The sequence below is a fragment of the Lampetra planeri genome, chromosome 42, assembly GCF_965212315.1.
Source record: "Lampetra planeri chromosome 42, kcLamPlan1.2.h2, whole genome shotgun sequence".
Taxonomy (NCBI): Eukaryota; Metazoa; Chordata; class Hyperoartia; order Petromyzontiformes; family Petromyzontidae; genus Lampetra; species Lampetra planeri.
The window spans coordinates 49291-67751 of record NC_136148.1 but is presented as its reverse complement, the minus strand read 5'-3'; the positions used below and the strand labels follow the sequence as shown (position 1 = coordinate 67751).

The 18461-nt window shown below is 46.5% G+C and overlaps 1 protein-coding gene across 8 annotated transcripts; it reads right to left on the bottom strand.

Annotated features, from left to right (window-relative positions):
- Positions 1-2003: 2003 nt before the first annotated feature.
- MBLAC1 (metallo-beta-lactamase domain containing 1) lies at positions 2004-13286 on the bottom strand. 8 transcript variants are annotated; one of them, XM_078613663.1, is made up of 8 exons: positions 12685-13286; positions 12048-12177; positions 9368-9496; positions 8617-8661; positions 7882-7999; positions 6423-6711; positions 3780-3932; positions 2004-2841 (listed from the first exon to the last, which is right to left on the bottom strand). In XM_078613663.1, the coding sequence occupies exons 4-8, from the start codon at positions 8657-8659 to the stop codon at positions 2722-2724; spliced, it is 723 nt and encodes a 240-aa protein (XP_078469789.1). In that variant the 5' UTR covers positions 8660-8661; positions 9368-9496; positions 12048-12177; positions 12685-13286; the 3' UTR covers positions 2004-2721. The 8 variants fall into 8 exon arrangements, with proteins under 8 accessions (XP_078469789.1, XP_078469788.1, XP_078469790.1 ...); XM_078613662.1 differs by having other exon boundaries at positions 12048-13286; XM_078613664.1 differs by having other exon boundaries at positions 9371-9496; positions 12048-13286.
- Between the last annotated feature and the right edge of the window lie 5175 nt (positions 13287-18461).

Here is an 18461-nt window from a genome sequence, read left to right as displayed (position 1 = left end):
GTGGCTCTTGTTGTTTACTAGGCTGAATGTGTCTCATTAACACAGCCGCTGCTGCGGGAGCCATCTCACATTGACATGCTAATCTCTAATCTCGAGCAATACAATGGCTTCTTCAGCATCGTAGTCGTGGAGTTACATTAACCGATTGACATGCTAATCTCTAGCAATACATTGGCCGAAGTATTTTACGTGTAAATTCCATCTCTAGCCCCGCCCACTTACCCTTGGGTTGTACCCATCTCGAACCTATATAACCTCTTGCTGCATGAGTTCTCTCGCTATATTTATCCTGCCTCAGCAGTTCGCCTGCTGTATTTATTCACCTGAAGACGATTGCTTGTGTTGCGATTGAAACGCGGTGATTTTTATTTATTTTTCTATCTACGTGACTTTAACGAAAGACCCAAAGAGTACTTATACGGGTCTATCGTTTCTAATGGGAAAAGAACGGATAATAACACTGTAACATGATAACAAATGTATGTGCATAGCTTCAAAGAGTCTCCACTTGTTCGCCTTCATTGTCAACACATACCTGGAATTTTCTCCAGGTGGTTTCCAGAGCCCGGACGTACATTTATTGTGGTATTGTTGCAATTCTCGAAGTGTTAACATTTTTTTGAAGCACCCTGTGTAAGAATAGGTTTTACTCTTTCTGGCAATAAAATACGTCTTAAGATGTTAAAACACCAAACAGAAACCTTTTGCAAGGAATCATGCCTGCATTAACCACATATACGTGTGGTGAACATGCAAACAAAACACACACGCTCTGGTAGGATATGCATTTCTTTGAAACTCATTGATCCACACCAGAGACAGCTTTCTTTAGAACCTAGTCTCAAACAGTGTTAGACCAGAGGACGCCTAAAGGCGAACAGCACAAAGACAATGCCACTATCAGGACATTGAGAGCTCGGCATGAGCAGCTACATCATGGGACCTCCATGATGTAGCTGCATATCCTACCAGAGCATGTTTTTGTTGCATGTTTAACATCTTAACACGTGTTCTATTGCCAGAAAGGGTTAAACATATTCTTATAGTTTGTATGTTGAACTTCTTTCGCACCGCACGTAGCCAACCGTGCTAATCGGAGGTGCGGGGGAAGGACAATAAACTAAATACACAAAAACTGTTCCAAAGAAATGAGTTTTCAATCCGGATTTAAAAGTGCATAGCTCCAGTGACTTCCTAATATCGGAAGGGAGAGCGTTCGAGACTGTCACAGAAGCGAATCTGGAAGCGAGCGTTATTCTTCCATTATCGCGCAAGGTGGCAGCAGCAACACGCCTAGAAGCTCGATGCCAATGTCGACTGCTTGCCACGAGGAGAGGGCTTCCTGCAGCAGGCAGAGTTTGTGTCGTCTTGCTATTCCTCCTCAGATGACAGTGGTTGACTATATTGTCCATAGTTTTGGTTGCATGGCCACAATCGCACGACTGTGGCTCGTCGTTTATGTATTTTTGAGTCTCCATCTGTGTACAGTATGGGACTATGTATCTGTGGCGAGATGTTAACTACTTCGTCTGGTATGCGGGAGGTCGTGGGTTCTATCCCGACCCTGACGCCTGCATATTTGAAGTTTGCATGTTTTTTCTGTGGTCACGTGTATTTGTTTCCAGCTTTCCCCCGATATTAATCATCAACATGCATTTAGAGTATATGGCTGCTATAAATTTCCACAAGCCACTTCGTTGAGCTATTATTTTTGTGGCCAGGTCGCTTCTGAAAGAGCTATATAGCTCAATGGGGCTTACTTGGAAATAAAAAGTTTAGTCGCATAGTTTAGTATCTCAATAGATCTCTTATTTGTATGTGTCCATGTTTTTCTTGTTGCCCATCCCTCCAGACAAGACGCACAGGTTATGCAAACAACATACCAGGGTGTTAGATGAGATGAGGAATGCAGATAAGAGCTACTAAGGCTGCTGTGAGATGAGAGATGAGACGTAGACTAAGGTTAAAAAAAGAGATACGAAAGAAGACAAGGGACCCACAAGATACATGTATTGTTTATTACGCTTGTTTACCCAAACATGCCTGGTCTCATAACTCATGTTCAAGTGTGTTTGCCAGTACGGGGGAGATGATTGCGATGTATATTCCAGTGGACTAATTTTCTGGTGATATTTCAAATTTAGCAAATTTGAACCATGACGCCGGCACACAATGGGCCTACTCTTGCAGCCTTTGACATATTTCACTTGTATGTACACTGTCAAAGCACAACAAATTAATAACAGTTCACGGCTCTTCTGAAGTGAAATTGTTTGACATGTCTGCCAATTAGTGAAAAATTGGGTGGCCCCGTCTGTTAGGTCTTTTCATATTACCTTAAACACACCTCTGATTAGCGGCGGTTGGCTACGCACGGTGCGAAAGAAGTTCAACACACGTACATACAAACACAACGAATACCATCTAAGCGAAATGGGCGTCATTAATTTGAATCCAGATATGATCAAGAGGCCAAGAAACCAATCGGACGAGTTCTTTGAGTGTACCAACAAAACACTGCCACACAGTAATCCACTGTAGCCTGCACTCATTCAATGGAGGAACAGCAAAACGACACGAACTCTCTCCTGAGGCCCTCTCGTCGTGACTAGCAAACCTCAACATTGGCATCTAGCTCGTGAACATATTTCTGCCATATGCAATAAGTGAAGATCTAGAAGAACAGCAGGGTCATGCCCCATTCACTGTATGTGTTACGTGTCAATGTGGCTTCAAGGTTAATGTTGCGGCCGTTGCTGCCGAGCTGTTCATCACTCGAAACGGGGGCCCGTGTCCCGGAATAATGACATCGGCCAATGATGCAACTTTTGACCGACTGATCTGCATATACACAAACATTCACGCACAGCAAACAGGTACTTGAAGTTTGCAATATAGGATCACACCATAGCCAATTTCCCAAAATGCAAAGTCTGTATACGCAGTCAATGTTGTTTAGAGTTTGGCGGTGCTGGAACAATTGGAGAAAATGTGGGAGAGACAGTAACAACTTTAATTTCAATAATAAGGTTGTTTTTACATTTTCAATGATTTTATATTAATATTTGATTGGCAACTTTTATTGTTTGAGATAAACAATTAATATGGATAGAAATTTAAAAAAATTGTCATTCCTGATCAGTTCAAATGTTAAGAGCTTGATCGACAGTGTGTATGCATTGATAGTGTGTGTTCGTTTATATACATTTTTATCGGATACAAATTAGATCAGCACCATTCCGTTAGTGAGCCATTTCTGTGAATACATTTAGTAACTATCTCTGATAAATCAGTTTCAGCTGCTATGATGACATTCAATGCTATTCCATCTTCATAATTATTCCACATTTCATACTGTGAATGTTAGTGGCTTTTTATTGTTGTTCTGCCTCTGTCAATGAATGAGCTCTCACACACCATCATCATCATCAGCAGCAGGGTTTTCAGATGTTATTCATAAGAACACTTTGACCGTGAAGCTCTAGTCAAGACAAACATTAATAGAGTACCATTAAGCACTGCTGAGTAGCTTCATGGGCAATTACGTAAATATTTTTTAGCAAATGCACTTTTGTTTAGTCTAACAGCCAATGGGATCTCTCATGGAAATGGTGCTGCAGAATATTGGTCCGGACAACCCCTCAAACTCATTTGTTAATGTACAGATATTGAACAAAAGTTCAAGTGCATCCTTACCCCCAATGCAAGTAGTTAGTACAGTATTACAAACATAATTATACAATTAACATGTTTTAAGTTGTATTTAATGAAAGGGTTACCTGCTGTGTGACAGGATCATGGCTGTGCTCCTTCCAGTCGTCGTCATCGTCACTCCGCTCAAACACGTCTCCGGCCACCACGACAGTGCCAACGCTTGTGTCGCGAACAACGACACTCACGTCCGAACACGTATGGCCTGGCGTGGGTATCACCTGCGTAGACGCACATTTGCATGCACGGATGGAATCTCCGCATCTAAACACAAGTTGACTATTTTTCATAGAAAACAATTCGAGATTATAGCAAAGCCACAGTAGGTTCTGCCACAAAAAGTCTTGCTACCATCGTCCATAGCCTATCACCATGCTCTTGCTGCAGCTCGTCTGATAGTTAGGAAACAGAAATATGATCCGATCACGAGTCTGATACGTGATGAACTGTACTGGCCACCTATTAAATACAGGATTGTGTACAAATTATGCCTACTCGTCTTCAAGAGTCTACATCAACCTGCTACGTCCTATCTCGCCGATCAGTGCGCACCAGCTTCAACAGACCCAAATGGACTCTGGCTACGATCTGCTGCTCTTCGCGGCGACCTGCTGCTGTTCCCACGTGTAAACCTCGTGCGCGATACACCCAGCACAGTTTTGGATTCTTCGGCCCAAAGACCTGGAACATGCTCCCAGCTCACATGTGGGATCCATCCCTGAGTCTGAGCCAGTTCTGCAAGACTCCAAACGCTGCTGCTGTTGTTGTTTCAGAGAGCCGACTTCAATGTGCGATCAATGCTCACTCGTGATGGACTGGACTCATAAGTGTGCAATAACAAATGTTCTTACTTATTTACTTCATGATAAACCACTACTGTACATGCAATGTACCTTGCACAATGAAGCAAAATGCCCCTATCCATTAGATGAAATTCCTACTCAATGTTGAAACATTCTTTTGTCAGGATTTAGTGGAAAAATGCCTACGAGGTTAAACTATGAAACCATTCTGCACTTAACTTTGTTCCATTTTTTCAAAGCAATATCCCATGTTAAACGCTGCAGCTTAATTGCTTCTGTTGTGTAACACACTTGCACGCTTTTAACCCATTACAGCAGTGCTTCTTAACCTCTTTGGGTTAGCAGCCCAGTCAACAACACTGGCCCCTGCGCCACCCACTCGCCCGAGCCCCAAAAACACAAACAAGTTAACAAAGGCACTCGACACACAGAGAGACCACACGCCTGTAGACAATGTGCTGAGAGGGCAGCATTCCCTCGTTATTCACCAACTTGCTATCCGCAATTTTGTCTCTCCGTAAATCACATCTGGAACTCGGCATGACTCCATTGATGGAGAAACAAAGTGGTGAGAGAGAACGTGATGGGAGAAAGTGATGAGAAAGCTCATATACGTATTTATGGTAATTCGTTAGTTTCATCATCTGCGAAATGTGCTATTCACGAGCATTTCCAGAACGTGTCCATCGCTAATAACGAGGAATATACTGCATGCAACCTGTTTCAAGTTGCAATGTGAAACATTAACCCTAATAACGAGGGAATGCTGCATGCAACCTGTTTCAAGTTGCAATGTGAAACATTAACCCTAACCCTAATAATGAGGGAATACTGCATGCAACCTGTTTCAAGTTGCAATGTGAAACATTAACCCTAACCCTAATAATGAGGGAATGCTGCATGCAACCTGTTTCAAGTTGCAATGTGAAACATTAACCCTAACCCTAATAATGAGGGAATGCTGCATGCAACCTGTTTCAAGTTGCAATGTGAAACATTAACCCTAACCCTAATAACGAGGAATATACTGCATGCAACCTGTTTCAAGTTGCAATGTGAAACATTAACCCTAACCCTAATAATGAGGGAATGCTGCATGCAACCTGTTTCAAGATGCAATGTGAAACATTAACCCTAATAATGAGGGAATGCTGCATGCAACCTGTTTCAGGTTGCAATGTGAAACATTAACCCTAACCCTAATAATGAGGGAATATACTGCATGCAACCTGTTTCAAGTTGCAATGTGAAACATTAACCCTAACCCTAATAATGAGGGAATACTGCATGCAACCTGTTTCAAGTTGCAATGTGAAACATTAACCCTAACCCTAATAATGAGGGAATATACTGCATGCAACCTGTTTCAAGTTGCAATGTGAAACATTAACCCTAACCCTAATAATGAGGGAATGCTGCATGCAACCTGTTTCAAGTTGCAATGTAAAACATTAACCCTAACCCTAATAATGAGGGAATACTGCATGCAACCTGTTTCAAGTTGCAATGTAAAACACTACCAGAAGACACAGACAAGTTGAAGAGCAGTAAAAGATGACAAAGTGTACCTGTACTGCTTAATAGACCAGGTTGAATATGCGTGTTTTGCAGCAACAACGTGGCGTTGACATTTAAAACACATTTTCAAAATGTCCCCTGCACGATATCCATGCCATAGCATGCGCTTCACACCCGAGAGGCTTTTTGTGCCTGTTGGGTTGGGAACCGCTGCTTTGCAATCGCAGCCACTCAGGTAAAACGCATTTAACATATCAGTCACAGGCCCAACGAGATAAACTTTCTTTTTAAACGGGAGACGTGAAGTAAAATACACAAGAGGTAAAAAGAAAGTTGAAATAACAAATCTTTGCACAAAACACAAACAGGTTATAAAACGTACATAGGTACCTGCACATACGGATTTATCACGTACGCCTTTCCCTCGGCAAGCCCATGTGTTTCATAGAGGTCTCCCTGGGACACATCAAACCCCATGATGATCCGCGCGTGAGGGAACAACCCCACGTTTCCCGCGTGGTCCGAGTGCCCGTGCGTGCAGACCACCGTGTGCACCAGCTGCAGGACATCGCTCGGCGCCAGACTCTGCTGCACACAGCCCTGCACCGTCCGCTGCAAGGAGGTGATGAGTTCCTCTTTGGCCCACGGTCCTCCGGTGTCCACCAGGATGGCACAAGGTCTATTAAACATACCACAGTTACACTTACACTCCTCTGTGGTAAAACACCAAAAACTCATACGCACAGCTTGAGTGCCGCGTAGACCCGAGGAGCTCTAATGGATAGAGGCGCCCATACCAGTCAGGTACTCGGCGAGGGGCGAGACAAAATGTGTTCCCTTCACCAACTCGCGCTCAAACCCCATGACTGACGCAACTAAACGTTGGTCTCCAGTTCCCAGTAGCTCGGGATCAACCTGTCACGGTGTCCTCTGGGAGGGTAAAGAAGAAGGGGCTGCAAATAATCACAGGGTACAATAAAGAGGGCAGCAGGGTGGCATGGTGGTAACACTTGTACCTCACATCTAGAAGGACATGAGTTCGATTCCTGACTCGGGCAAATTTCTGTGTGGAGTTTGTATGCTCTCCCCCAATTCTGCATTGGCTGCCTCTGCATGTGTGTATGTCTCTTCGTGTGGTGTTGCTCTGGTTGTCCCTCTGGGCTGCCCAAAAATATCTTTCCCTGTGTGTCTTCTCTGTATATGTACCTCGTGTCTGTTCATGAGTCCTTGTCCTGTTTTCCGTTGGCATGTTCAGCCCAGATGATGAACACGAGAGATTTATCAGTCTTTTGAAATACGTGGTCAACCAGGTTAGTGTCTGTTTTGTTGGCCGACTGGTTTGCATCATATTATGTTTCTAAGGTCTGTTGAGTTTCTCATCTCCCATCTTCTTGTTGCATTTGCTTACGTGCAGTTTGCCGTTCTCTATGTGCTGTGCACGTGGTGTCGCCCTGTGTGTTCCCTCGCTAAATGTTTCACCCCATTTCCACCAGATGATGAGCGCTTGTGCTGCGTTCGAAACGTCGTGATTTATTTTATTTTTATTTTACTTATTTAAATTGTATTTCTACATACGTGACTTTACCGAAAAAAAGTATAATTTGTCTAGGTTCTCCAGTTTCATATCATAGCTAGGAAAAATACAATGGTACTGGTGTTGGTCAAACAACCCAATGCAGGATCATCCCTAAAAAGAGTATTTGGCTTTCCTGGGTGAATAAGTATTGTACTACATATATATTTTGGGCGATTTATCTGGATCGACCATTGCTACGTACAAAACGCGGACTCTGTCTAGCGATGGGAAACCTTTTCGAATTGGAGACAGGAAGGAGCTGAATGAACCCACCTTTCTGCTTCTCCCGGCACACTCAACAGGAGAGTCACAGTCCCATCTGCGTGAGTGTGATTGTCACTGTCCTTGTAGCAATATCCCTCCCGCAGCACATGCACAGAGTATGGAACACCTACACATACACATAACAAAACACTGCGTTGGCAACCAGCATATTGAGGTGGGTGTAAGTGGGTGTATATGTTTGGGGAGCAGTAGTGTAGCGGTTAGCGCACTGCACTACGGACCTGGCGCCCCAATTTCAATTCCCGCTCACGGCCAACACCAATGACGATTATTTGAACCAGATTCAGCCTCAAATGAGTACCTGGAGCGGTGTGTAAACATCACCACTGGAGTGACCAAGGTGGCGGGGCGTGGTGTTGGCTACCCACCTCCTCGTGCCATGCCAGCCTTCATAGGTGCTCGCAAACAGCACTTGTGCCTAGTCTGTTAATGCTATATGGGGGGTATTTGTCTTTAAGTGGGGCAGTGGTGTAGTTATTTGCCGCAGTTTTGAGGGTTAAGAAAGCCATGCATAACAGCGGAAGAGCATATCAATCCACAGACATGCGCCCAAGTTACCAACCACGATGTCACCCCAAATGTGAAATAATTAAGACTGCAAAAAAACAATACATTTCTTAGCACTTCGAATTGTTTGACACTCCTTACTAGGAGCACATTTCCTCACAATAGACATCTTTTTAATACCTTGTGAGTCCAGTAAAAATATATATATTTACAAACCAGGTATTGTTGAAAGGTTATCCGTTTTGCTTAGTTCTGCCATACCTGTTGAAGAAAGAAAGGGCAGTCTTATTCCAACAATAGCAATGGAAAACAAAACAAATGCAGTCAGTATACAAGCTACAGAAACAACCATGCTGATCCAGACATTGTATCCACTTCACTTTACCTGCAGCCATTTTATCCATGGAAAAATTTGCCTGAGATTCTCACTTTTTGGTGTAAATTCTTCCTGTTAACCACAATATATGAAATGAAGTATTGAATTTTTTTACAATTAGCCCATGTACAAGTACTGTGTTACCAGTAAGGTGGGGATTTCACACAATGCATGAAAATCGCTACAGCCGGCACAACATTCGTTGGTCGAGGTTTAGTGAAGTTTGTGAAGCCAACTTCCATTTCTGTGGCACTGTTTCAGCGCCTCCATCATTTTAACGTATTTTTGTGTTTAGTTTGCTGTCCCCCCCGCACCTCCAAACTAGCACGATGGGAAAGGCGTTCAACATACATACAACATCAAGTTGCACAGGATTAGCCTTTTCTGGGCAACCCGCCATCTTCCCATCAACTTTCATTGTCAATTCATATTTTTTCCTGCCTCAGTAGCTCTTCCGGTATATTTTTTTCACCTGATGACGATTGCTTGTGTTGCGATCGAAACGTCGTGATATTTTTTTCATTTTTCTATCTACGTGGCTTTTCATTGTCAATCTTTGTCTCCAGGTCACGCGACCTCAACCTCGTTTACCACCTTGCTTGACCCTGCCGCTGGAACCCAGAGGAATCCAGAGTGTGACTTGATTCGACTGGGGGGGCCTTGAGGCGTTCACCGTCGCTCCGTCGAGCGTCAACCTTCACCAGTGCCGCAGTCTCTCTGCTGGGAATTGCAAATTACAAATTGAGTACTGTAGTGTACTTTGCCTGGACCTATAGTCTGCAAAGTGTTGGAGTTTAGCAAAAAATACTGCGACGATACATATTGAGACCAGAAATTTCATATTCTTGGTTCTTTCGGTAAAGTCACGTAGAAGGGAAGTAATGAAAAGAAAAAAGAACATTCTCACGACGTTTTTATTATTTTATTATTTCCCTTCTACGTGACTTTATCGAAATAACCAAGAATATGAATCCCTGCAGTCACGAAAGCTTTAAAACGAAACAGAAATTTAATGTCAAGTATTTATTGAGTTTAAAGAAAGTGAGTCATTTTGTTAAGTTCATGGTCAACAGGCAAAACCTTGGACTGGACTGGGCTGCTCGTGGTGTCTGGTTGCTGGCTGGGACGAAGTTGTCTGCAATGTTCGGTTGCTCTGGAGAAACTAACCTATAAACTGTTTTAATTTTACCAGATAAGGCCCACTGAACTATACAGTATAGCTCTGTTTCAGAAGCGACCTGGCCACAAATGATAGCAGTCAAATACTCTGAGCGTGTTGTTTCTAGATGTGGAGGGGGAGGGAAAAAACCGGAGGAACCGGAGAAAAATCCACGCGACCACGGGGAGAGAGACACTCACACTTCTAATACACAGCAGGCGTCGGGGTAGAACCCACGACCTGCTGTATACCAGACGAGGTAGTTAACATCTCCTAGCCGCCGCGATGCTCCGGCGACTTTGACTTGTGTTATCAATCATCCGTGGACTCTCGTGGCGGACACTTCCCACCGACTCTCACAGTCATCAGACTCCTTGAGTAAAACTTCCACGGTTTACTCGGCAAAGTGTCTTGGCCAGAGTCGGGGTTTCCAGGATATCCCTTGTCCGGCCTGGCCATGTGGTTGGTAGCGCAACCTTCTGTATTGAATCCTCCTAATGATCACCAACTCGGGCAGGACGGCAGGGTATTGGTGAACACATACACACACACAAGGGTTGAACACACACACACACGGGTTGAACACACACACACACACGGGTTGAACACACACACACGGGTTGAACACACACACACAAGGGTTGAACACACACACACACACACAAGGGTTGAACACACACACACACACGGGTTGAACACACACACACGGGTTGAACACACACACACGGGTTGAACACACACACACACGGGTTGAACACACACACACACGGGTTGAACACACACACACACACACGGGTTGAACACACACACACACGGGTTGAACACACACACACACGGGTTGAACACACACACACGGGTTGAACACACACACACACGGGTTGAACACACACACACACGGGTTGAACACACACACACACGGGTTGAACACACACACACACGGGTTGAACACACACACACACACGGGTTGAACACACACACACACGGGTTGAACACACACACACACGGGTTGAACACACACACACACGGGTTGAACACACACACACAAGGGTTGAACACACACACGGGTTGAACACACACACACGGGTTGAACACACACACACAAGGGTTGAACACACACACACACACACGGGTTGAACACACACACACACAAGGGTTGAACACACACACACGGGTTGAACACACACACACGGGTTGAACACACACACACACGGGTTGAACACACACACACACGGGTTGAACACACACACACACGGGTTGAACACACACACACACACGGGTTGAACACACACACACAAGGGTTGAACACACACACGGGTTGAACACACACACACGGGTTGAACACACACACACAAGGGTTGAACACACACACACACGGGTTGAACACACACACACACGGGTTGAACACACACACACACGGGTTGAACACACACACACACGGGTTGAACACACACACACAAGGGTTGAACACACACACACGGGTTGAACACACACACACACGGGTTGAACACACACACACACACGGGTTGAACACACACACACGGGTTGAACACACACACACGGGTTGAACACACACACACACGGGTTGAACACACACACACGGGTTGAACACACACACACACGGGTTGAACACACACACACACACACGGGTTGAACACACACACACACGGGTTGAACACACACACACACGGGTTGAACACACACACACACGGGTTGAACACACACACACACGGGTTGAACACACACACACACGGGTTGAACACACACACACACGGGTTGAACACACACACACACGGGTTGAACACACACACACACGGGTTGAACACACACACACACGGGTTGAACACACACACACACGGGTTGAACACACACACACACGGGTTGAACACACACACACACGGGTTGAACACACACACACAAGGGTTGAACACACACACGGGTTGAACACACACACACAAGGGTTGAACACACACACACAAGGGTTGAACACACACACGGGTTGAACACACACACACAAGGGTTGAACACACACACGGGTTGAACACACACACACACAAGGGTTGAACACACACACACACACACGGGTTGAACACACACACACACACGGGGTCTTACCTCCACGTGAAGGCCCGGACTCTCCGGCCCCGGGACGTGTATGGATGTCGCCCACGGCGGCAAGATGCGACTCCAACTGGGTGCGCTGCGCGGTGCCCCGTGGCGGCTCTTTAAATGTCGAGGGACGTTTCTGTTTTACCGAATTCCAGTACAAAAATGTCTCTTCTTGTTATTTTGGTTTCCGACCCCTGTCACAGTCGATCCATATCAACAGCCAAACTAAGGAAGGTGTCAAGGGACTCCTCTGGCTGTCGCCTGATGAGGCTGGTCGTAATTACCGGCGAAACGTCGAATTGTAAATGTTGTGGGGTTTACTCTCCAACACACCGGTTAGTGCTGAACTAGTCATGCATTGCCATGTTTTGTTTACGTTTACGTGACAAACCTTACGAATTGGCTGTGTCGGGTGGCGGCGGGTTTTATGACACGATCTGACGCGTAAAATACCCTCTATTATGAATCCTGTAGTCTCATTTACATTTGGGGAACTTACTTAGAGCAAAACATTCCAATGGTTTAGAAGACAGTGAAACAATTCAACACAGACGCAACACCCCCAACTGACAATCCTTGACGAGAGCTTGAGGGACAGAAGGGCAAGCGAGTTCAAGACCTTCTGCAAAGTTCAAGTCCATACCTCATCCTCCACCAGGAATCCTTGCAAGTGATCAGAGGCATGTTCAGCAGCGGCGTAGTAACGACATTATCAGCTCAGCTGGTGCGGCAATCCGTAATGTGGGGCCCCAAACAGGACCCTGCGGGGTGGGCTGGTAGGAATAATACTAATACCGGTACAGGGATATCGACCGCACACACACGCACACACACACGCGCACACACGCGCATAAACGTACACACGCACACACCGCACGCACACAAAGACAAAGATCCCCCGTGTAGCCTGAACAGACTGTCGGGGCAAGTGCTGTTAGCGAGCAGCACCTATGAAGGCCGGCACGGCACACACACACACACGTACACACACATGCACGTACACACACACACACACATGCACGCACACGCACACGTAATGAAGTTGTGTTGCTACGCTTCCAGTTCGCCGTGAATAACGATCCGAAGCCCAATAGCGCCCATTCATCACGCCGCTCGAGTGGGCCGGACACGCACACACGCACGCACACACACGCACACAATCACACATATACACACACGCACACACAGACACGCACACACACGCGTATACACACGCACACACACGCACGCACACACGCGCATACACACACGCACAAACGCGCATACGCACGCACACACACGCGCATACGCACGCACACGCACGCACATACACACGCGCATACACACACGCACACACACATATACACACCTCTCACCTGCAAGGCAGCGGTCGCCGCTTCTCCCACATCTCTCGTCGCGGCAGCTGTAGCGATGGTGCAAGTTTGTTGTTGTAAAGTAATTTTGAAGCGAAGTTTAAAGTTTTGCCGTGATGGCAGGGGGAGCGGGCGGTAATCTTGTCGGACAGGGTCATGCCAAGTGTTTGCAGTAGGGGGCGATGTTGATACACGTGTGAATACGATGTAGTGAACACGACAGAGATGTGGTGAACACGGCAGAGATGTAGTGAACACGACAGAGATGTAGAGATGATAGTTAACACGACAGAGATATAGTGAACACGACAGAGATGTAGAGATGATAGTGAACACGGCAGAGATGTAGTGAACACAGCAGATGTAGTGAACACGGCAGAGATGTGGTGAACACGGCAGAGATGTGGTGAACACGGCAGAGATGTAGAGATGATAGTGAACACGGCAGAGATGTAGTGAACACAGCAGATGTAGTGAACACGACAGAGATGTAGTGAACACGGTAGAACTATAAGCGAGTGAATAGCAGCAGCGACGAGGCCTCTCGCTGCCTCTGCTCTGCCGCTGCCGGGCTGCAGATTCAGCCGAGTCAGGTACCACTGCCAATATGCACAACAACAACAATAAACGTGCTGCGTTTCATCTCTGTGTTAATAAGCCTGCCGCACTAGGCCTCACGAAGCCTGCCGCACTAGGCCTCGTGCCGTGCTTTTCGTGCACAAATAAGGCGATTAAATGTATCTCGTCTCTGTGTTAATAAATGTTTCTTGTCTCTGTGTTAAAAAAACGTGCTGCGTTTCAGTAAAGTAAATTTTTTTTATAAACGTGCTGCGTTTCATCTCTGTGTTAATAAGCCTGCCGCACTAGGCCTCACGAAGCCTGCCGCACTAGGCCTCGTGCCGTGCTTTTCGTGCACAAATAAGGCGATTAAATGTATCTCGTCTCTGTGTTAATAAATGTTTCTTGTCTCTGTGTTATAAAAACGTGCTGCGTTTCAGTAAAATAATTGTTTTTAAATAAACGTGCTGCGTTTCATCTCTGTGTTAATAAGCCTGCCGCACTAGGCCTCATGAAGCCTGCCGCACTAGGCCTCGTGCCGTGCTTTTCGTGCACAAATAAGGCGATTAAATGTATCTCGTCTCTGTGTTAATAAATGTTTCTTGTCTCTGTGTTATAAAAACGTGCTGCGTTTCAGTAAAATAATTGTTTTTAAATAAACGTGCTGCGTTTCATCTCTGTGTTAATAAGCCTGCCGCACTAGGCCTCACGAAGCCTGCCGCACTAGGCCTCACGAAGCCTGCCGCACTAGGCCTCGTGCCGTGCTTTTCGTGCACAAATAAGGCGATTAAATGTATCTCGTCTCTGTGTTAATACATCTTTCTTGTCTCTGTGTTATAAAAACGTGCTGCGTTTCAGTAAAATAATTGTTTTTAAATAAACGTGCTGCGTTTCATCTCTGTGTTAATAAGCCTGCCGCACTAGGCCTCACGAAGCCTGCCGCACTAGGCCTCGTGCCGTGCTTTTCGTGCACAAATAAGGCGATTAAATGTATCTCGTCTCTGTGTTATAATAAATGTTTCTTGTCTCTGTGTTAAAAAAACGTGCTGCGTTTCAGTAAAGTAATTGTTTTTAAATAAACGTGCTGCGTTTCATCTCCGTGTTAATAAGCCTGCCGCACTAGGCCTCACGAAGCCTGCCGCACTAGGCCTCGTGCCGTGCTTTTCGTGCACAAATAAGGCGATTAAATGTATCTCGTTTCTGTGTTAATAAATGTTTCTTGTCTCTGTGTTAAAAAGCGTGCAGCGTTTCAGTAACGTAATTTTTTAAATAAACGTGCTGCGTTTCAGTAAAGTAATTTTGAAGCGAAGTTTAAAGTTTTGCCGTGATGCGCCGGAAGCGACGGCCATCTTGTTTAATTCACATCGCAGGGGGAGCGGGCGGCCATCTTGTCAGACAGGGTCATGCCAAGTGTTTGCAGTAGGGGGCGATGTTGATACACGGACGGACGGACGGACAAACGCGGACGGACGGACGGACAAACGCGGACGGACGGACGGACGGACAAACGCGGACGGACGGACGGACAAACGCGGACGGACGGACACATTAATCTATTGGTGGTCTGGTCCACTTCGTTCCTACCAGTATAATTGATTTGTATCGCGGCTCCTCTTGTCCAATCACGTCATAACGCTCACGGTCTCGAATATTTAACGCTGTAGGGGCACTCCGTGTTCGCAAAACGCAGCCACTACAGCTCCGTAGTACCTCTTTGCAAAATTACGCTTCTGCTAAATCTTGACTTAAAGCTTTCGTGACTGCAGGAATTCATATTCTTGGGTCTTTCGGTAAAATCACGTAGATAGGTTCAAAGAAAATAAAAATTTAAAACTACGACGTTTCGATCGCAACACAAGCAATCGTCATCAGGAGAAACGTCAACGTTGTTTGCTATTTTCTTTGAACCTATCTACGTGACTTTATCGAAAGATAAAAAATGAAATAAAAATAAAAACAATTTAAATAATAAACTCACGACGTTTCGGAGGCAACACAAGTCTCCATCATCAGGTGGGACCGTCACAGCCAGATTTGCTGCATCAAGTGAGGCAGGGATTCCAAGATGCAAGCTCTTAAATACAAGTTAAGGGGGAGGAGAGGGGGGGGAGCTTATCAGAATGTGGTAGCCAATGAATGGAACGTATTGGGAGGGGGGCGGGGTTAAAGAGAGCACGAGGTGCTCGTAGGCGTCGACGTGTTTGTGCGCAAGTCCCTGTTGGTGCACATGATAACGTATTGGAAGGGGGGGGGGGGCTAAAAGAGAGCACGGGGTGCACGTGTACGTGGACATGCCTGTGCACAAGCACCTGTTGGTGCACATGATAGAAGAGAACGAAAATTCCCATGTTTATACCAGTGTTGGCTGACAATAAAGAGAATACTGTTAAACGCTGGGGATGAGACCATGGTGCTCTGCAAAACCCTCTGGCTACCATCAAAGGTTTGTACAGGAAGTCATTCAGATATACAAACACAGACATAATTTCAACCGTGATGATGGGTACAAACTTAGTAATCATTGGAAAGATGTTATTAACCATGCAAAAGAGATTTAACTACTCGTTTTTGGACCATCTTTTCTGACAGGCACTTTTACTTTACCGAGTGTTAACATCCCCAGCATTTAACAGTACTCTCTTTATTGTCAGCCAACACTGGTATAAACATGGGCATATTCGTTCTCTTCTATCATGTGCACCAACAGGTGCTTGTGCACAGACATGTCCACGTACACGTGCACCCCGTGCTCTCTTTTAGCCCCCCCCCCCCTTCCAATGCGTTATCATGTGCACCAACAGGGACTTGTGCACAAACACGTCCACGTCGACGCCTACGAGCACCTCGTGCTCTCTTTTAGCCCCGCCCCCCTCCCGATACGTTCCATTCATTGGCTACCACATTCTGATAAGCTCCCCCCCCTCTTCTCCCCCTTAACTTGTATTTAAGAGCTTGCATCTTGGAATCCCTGCCTCACTTGATGCAGCAAATCTGGCTGTGACAGTCCCACCTGATGACGGAGACTTGTGTTGCCTCCGAAACGTCGTGATTTTATTATTTTATTTTTATTTCATTTTTTGCCTACGTGACTTTACTGAAAGAACTAAGAGTATGAATCCTTGCAGTCACGAAAGCTTCAAATCTAGAATTTATCGAAAGACCCAATAATATACGTTACCACTCTATTTAAATTGAAATAACACGTGGAACGTAAATGAAAGCATCGTAACAAAAGTTAATTTAAACCGTGTTTTTAAATTCGTATTGTTGTTTTACACTTGAAAACGTATCTCAGGGTGGTTGTCAAGGGGCACCCCAAGTCGTAGCTCTGACCACCAGGGGGAGCCAAGGCACACCGTGCCCCCACTGTCGTTCCCCTGATTTTCAGCAAATGTTTCTGTCTAAATAACCGAGTTGTGCCTCAGAACGCACGCACACAGCCTCGGGGAGAGTGATCGTGTAGCGCACACCAGTTGACTTCACTGTTCCGTCACCTTGCATGCGTTATGTGGTGCCACGACCGCGGAGCAACTCCGCAAGCGCCGCGATTGTCCACTACCCCCCACCCTGAGCACACGCAGCACACATGCAGCACTGCCACCCACGTAGTAGCGTCCTGGCGGGGGATTGCCTGGCACATCCGGTTTTAATCCAAAGGGCCCCTAGAGGGAAAGTCCCATGGTTTCCCGGTGCCAGGAGATTGGTCGACCCTCGCAGGACAGGTTACATTGCGATGCCCTAAAATTGTTTTGAAATTGTATGGGCGCAAAAAGAAAAGGTTCCCTGGGCCAATCACAATGAGTTACTCGCTGCACTCGGGGGGAAGATGGAGGGCGGAACATTGAGCAAGACAATGGACAACGAGGGACAATGGGTGGCCGCCGCCACGCAGCACTCGAGGACACGGTAGCAGGGGGGGCGGTAACCGCAGGTAAGCTCACGATGGGCCGCGCGGTACAATGGCACCCCGGGTCTTTGAAGTTAAGGGAATTAAAAGAGTAGCCCGGGATGATTTTGGGTCTTTTGTCTTCAACCTCCGGTATGCCGCATTAGTGCGAGTGACAGTGTGCCCAGGGGAGCGAGTGCAGGGCTGCAGCATCGGTGCGGTGTTGGCAATTGAAGTGTGTGAGACGCGCGTCGTACGGCCGTGCCGCGCGAATATTAGGGCGGGGGAGGGGGGAGTTGCGTGTTCGCGCAACAACAACAAAAGCATTCACGGCGAGGCGCGCGTGCACGCAGCTGCCTTCGTATTCGTGGTGGTGTCCGTGGGGGGCGTGTGCGGAGTAACCCCGTGCGGCGGTGAGCCAGCCACTTCGCCATGTCCCTCAGAGGGGGCGCTAACGCGGGGGTGCCGATCACCCGGTCGGCGGAGGCCTGGCAGGGGCTGAACGGTGCGGTGGAGGAAGGAGTGGAGGAGGAAGTGGAGGGGGCAAACGTTGTGCTCCACCTGCCCGGCGAGGGCGGTGGGGCGTTCATGGGCCCCACAGGTACAAGCCCACGGCTGTTGGGC